Genomic DNA, 5,000 nt, shown 5'->3' with positions numbered 1-5,000 from the left:
GGGGGGGGGATGAAAAGAGGCAGAGGAATGGTAGCACAGCACACATGAAAGAAGAGAGGGATCGATGGTGAGAGTTAAACACAGGCTCAGAGGACACCATGAAAACTCAAGTTTCCTGGAACTGCAGTACTTCAGGGTGTGATGAGTGTCAGAGCTGCGTAACAGCACAGCATCTAGTGACTCCTCCCACCCCAGAGCTGCCGTAACAGCACAGCATCTAGTGACTCCTCCCACCCCAGAGCTGCCGTAACAGCACAGCATCTAGTGACTCCTACCACCCCAGAGCTGACCTGCCTAGAGGGGACTCAGCCATGCCACTAGCCTGATCACATCCATGATCTAAAGGCCTTCATCTGACCAGACAGAGAGGGGGAGAACAGACAGAGGGGACAGGGCTGAGGATCAGAGACACACACACACACACACACACACACACACAGAGAGAGGGGGAGATCAGACAGAGAGGACAGGGCTGCTGATCAGAGACACACACACACACACACACACACACACACACAGAGAGAGAGAGAGGGGAGATCAGACAGAGGGGACAGGGCTGAGGATCAGAGACACACACACACACACACACACACACACACACACACACAGAGAGGGGGAGACCAGACAGAGAGGACAGGGCTGCTGATCAGAGAGACACACACACACACACACACACACACACACACACACACACACACAGAGGGGGAGACCAGACAGAGAGGACAGGGCTGCTGATCAGAGACAGAGACACACACACACACACACACACAGAGAGAGAGAGGGGGAGATCAGACAGAGGGGACAGGGCTGAGGATCAGAGACACACACACACACACACACACACAGAGAGGGGGAGACCAGACAGAGAGGACAGGGCTGCTGATCAGAGAGACACACACACACACACACACACACACACAGAGGGGGAGACCAGACAGAGAGGACAGGGCTGCTGATCAGAGACAGAGACACACACACACACACACACACACACAGAGAGAGAGAGGGGGAGATCAGACAGAGAGGACAGGGCTGAGGACCAGAGCTGGGAGAGAGAGAGAGAGAGAGAGAGAGAGAGAGAGAGGGGGAGAGGTTGACAAGAGGAGGAGAGGCAGGAGGGAGGTTGCTGTACCTTGAGGATGCAGGGGAGGATGGGCCCGACGTAAGGTGTGAACTTGTCCCCGAAGGTGAGCGGCAGGTAGATGAACATCATGATGTAGCCGTCACGCACGTGGGAGGCGATGTCCACCTTACTGGCCGTCTTCACAACGTCCGGCATCAGCTTATCCAGCTTCTCCACGCCCAGACCAGCGATCACCTCCGCAAGACCTGAGGAGGGAGGGAGGGACGGACACACACACACACACACACACACACACACACACACACACACACACACACACACACACACACACACAGAGAGAGCGAGAGAGAGATGAGTAAATAAACTGCAGGATGCATGAGGCAGAGAGATGGAGAAATCGGATTATTTTCAACTCTCTCATCTGCCGCCCCCTGCTGGCCAAAGTGTTCATTCACAGAGTCAGTCAACAGGTGGAGCACAGCAGCAGTATGTTTTTCTCCAGGTTAAGCTACATCCATACCTACAGGAGAAAAGTCTTTCATGACTGGGCTTCGTCACAAGCTTTCAGATAGCAGCTTGTGTGCACGTCATGGTGTGTGTGTGTGTGTGTGTGTGTGTGTGTGTGTGTTTTTCACCCTCAGCGGCTCCAGAGTGGTGTGTATATAAATAAAATAAGCATGTGTGATTCTTACCCTGTGTGTCTCTGAAGTGGTGTGTGTGTGTGTGGTGTGTGTGTGGTGTGTGTGGGGTGTGTGGTGGGTGTGTGTGTGTGTGTGTGGGTGTGTGTGTGTGTGTGTGTATATGCAAGTGTGTGTGTGTGTGTGTGTATATGTGAGTGTGAGTGAGTGTGTGTGTGTGTGTGTGTTCTCACCCTGCGCTGCTCCGGAGCGGTCCACTGAGCTCTGCTCCGAGGCCAGGGTCTCCATGAGCCAGGGCAGCAGGTTGTCGAAGCACGTCTCGCCCATCCCCTTCACCATGGCACCCAGGGCCTTCGCCGACACCGTGCGCACCTGAGGACGGCATCACCGGCAGCGGTCAACACTGGGCACACACACTCCACCAGCTCCACATCTACACACCTTTAAGGTTTCTTCCTGATTGACAGGGAGTTGCTCCTTGCCCCTGTCGCCACTGTGCTTGCTCTAAGGGGGTTCAGGCCCTTGGCTCTGTAAAGCGCCTTGAGACGATTGTATTGTTTTGAATTGAATCGAATCTTCACACCATAATGTCTATTACACATGTATATACAACACAGCCTCAGACAACCTGAGACAGGGTCACTCAGGGTCATGTTCAGAGGTAAAGCAAGGAGTACATAAACGATTGGGATGCATGAGGCAAGACATCGTGTGTGAAGTCACTTCATTTTCACACAGAAAGAGTGGCTCACAACACTAAGACATGGCGTGGGTCAATAAACACACGTCCAACCAGCAGGGTTGGATCTGAAAGAGTGTATTCACACAGACAGACACACACAGACACACACAGACACACACAGACACACACAGACACACACAGACACACACACACACAGACACACACACACCTCTGGCACGGGGTCCAGTAGAGAGGTCTTGAGTCCGGGGATGACACTAGGCAGATATGGAGACAGGTCCTGATCACACAGAGAGAGAGAGAGAGAGAGTGTGAGAAAAGCCATTAGACCAATACATACTTCTGTACATACGATACACACAGTACAATTCAATACATACAGCTTTACTAGTGTCTCCGATACTCCCGGGGCACGTATTCACAAAGCAGGCCGTCTTACACAAAGACTCCTAAGTTGCACTAAAAGTTGAACTGAAAGTTTAGTCTTCTCCTAAAATCCCACTCACAAAGCTGCTGAGACCAACTCTGACTAAGGAATCGCAAGAATTCCAGTAAACACTCCGTTGCTATGGCGACATCAAGTCCCATGCACAAGCTCGCTCTCAATGACCTTGGTGATTGGCTGATGAGTGACAGGTCTGTGCCGTTGAGTAGGTATATGCTCGATCATACTAGATCATACATCACCACCACTCCTAACAGACAATACTGTAACATTCTTTGCTATACTGGGTTATGACATATTCAACTACATCATACATCATCATCACCACTCCTAACTGTATTTCCCCTCCCCTCTGCGTTACCTTCTGGTCTGTGAGGGAGTACATGTTGCCGATGATCTGGGCGGCCATCTTGCGCGTGTCGGTGGAGCGGTCCTGGAAGGCGCGCTGGACGATGGGCATGATGAGGGCCAGGGAGGGGGCGTCGATGAAGTGGACGAACTTGGTCTCCAGCAGCGTCTGCAGGCAGTGCTGTGTCCTGTGGGAGGGGTCGGTCAGGGCGTCCAGCAGGATCGGGGTGATAGCTGCGGGTGGGGGGGTCAGGATTAATGAGATCAGATTAAAAAGGGTCCCACACAGTAAATAATCCAGATGAATGATATTTGGGCCAATTTGGGGGGAGTGTGGGGGACATCTCAAGACAACCATGGTGTACTAGTGGACTAATTGTAGTTAAGAACTATTATGATTCATAATTGAATATTTGCATGAGTGTGTGTGCCTACGTTTCTGCATGCCAGTGAGTGAGTGAGTGAGTGAGTGACTGAGTGAGTGAGTGACTGAGTGAGTGTGTGAGTGACTGAGTGAGTGTGTGTGTGTGTGTGTGTGTGTGTGTGTGTGTGTGTGTGTGTGTGTGGTCTCACCCAGGATCTCGGGGTTGCGGATGACGGAGCCGATCTGGCGCAGGGCCTGCTGTCCAGCCTTCTGCACCTTCACATGGGAGTCGGTCAGCACCTCCGTCAGCTTGGGCACGATGCTGGGCAGACACGACGACAGCTGCTTAGGGGCACAGAACGCCATCGCACCCAGCAACTCAATAGAACCTGGGGTTAGAGAGAGAGAGGAGAGAGGAGAGAAGAGGAAGAGAGGGAGAGAGAGAGAGAGAGAGAGAGAGAAGAGAAGAAGCACATGGATGAAGCTACTGTCCAAACTGACTACTGTGGAAACACGGTGATGATGGGAGTGTAACCGTCACACAGTGATGATGTCAGGAACAAGTATGAAGCTACTGTCCAAACTGATTACTGTGGAAACACGGTGATGGGAGTGTAACCGTCACACGGCGATGATGTCAGGCGGTGAACTCTGACCTGCTTTGGTCCTCCAGGACTCTTCCTCCAGCGCCACGAGCAGAGAGGGCAGCACCAGCTTCACCCCGTGGGCACTCAGGTTCCTCATCACCGCCTTGGCACAGTCATCCGCTGCCTAGGCAACAGAGGAGAGAGACAGACAGTGAGCAAGCAAGGAAGGAAGAGAGAGAGAGAGGGATAGACAGAGGAAGAGTGGGAGGAAAGAGAAAGGCAGAGAGAGGGATAGAGAGGGGGGGTTGACACAGACAGAGGGGTAGAGAGAGAGAGAGGGATAGAGAAGGTTGACACAGACAGAGGGATAGAGAGAGAGAGAGGGATAGAGTGAGAAGGTTGACAGACAGACGGGTAGAGAGGGGGTTGAGACAGAGAGAGGGGTAGAGAGAGAAGGTTGACAGAGAGAGGGGGGTAGAGAGAAGGTTGACACAGAGAGAGGGATAGAGAGAGGGGGTTGACACAGAGAGAGGGATAGAGAGAGGGAGGAGTGCAGTTACCTCTCTGACGTACTGGTTGCCGTCTCCGAAGCACAGCAGCAGGTGAGGGAGCACGTGCACCACGTAGGGCTCAAAGAGCTTCCCCAGCATGTTACACAGCATCTCAAAGGCAAACAGAGAACCTGTGTACACACACACACACACACATTATTACCACACACTCACACACATTATTACCACACACTCACACACATTATTACCACACACACATTATTACCACACACTCACACATTGTTACCACACACACCCACACATATTATTACCACACACAAAC

The 5,000-nt window shown here is 52.3% G+C and overlaps 1 protein-coding gene across 1 annotated transcript in view; it reads right to left on the bottom strand.

The window, feature by feature from the left end:
- The window catches only part of gcn1 (GCN1 activator of EIF2AK4), a 36,568-nt gene that overhangs the window by 12,193 nt on the left and 19,375 nt on the right, over window positions 1–5,000 (bottom strand). The window contains 7 exon segments of the mRNA XM_012817792.2: window positions 1,133–1,329; window positions 1,956–2,094; window positions 2,634–2,702; window positions 3,229–3,449; window positions 3,789–3,968; window positions 4,236–4,350; window positions 4,727–4,848. Coding sequence (XP_012673246.2) covers window positions 1,133–1,329; window positions 1,956–2,094; window positions 2,634–2,702; window positions 3,229–3,449; window positions 3,789–3,968; window positions 4,236–4,350; window positions 4,727–4,848 — 1,043 coding nt within the window.

This window comes from Clupea harengus, chromosome 7 (genome assembly GCF_900700415.2).
Source record: "Clupea harengus chromosome 7, Ch_v2.0.2, whole genome shotgun sequence".
Classification (NCBI taxonomy): domain Eukaryota; kingdom Metazoa; phylum Chordata; class Actinopteri; order Clupeiformes; family Clupeidae; genus Clupea; species Clupea harengus.
This window is presented reverse-complemented; position numbering and strand designations above follow the sequence as displayed.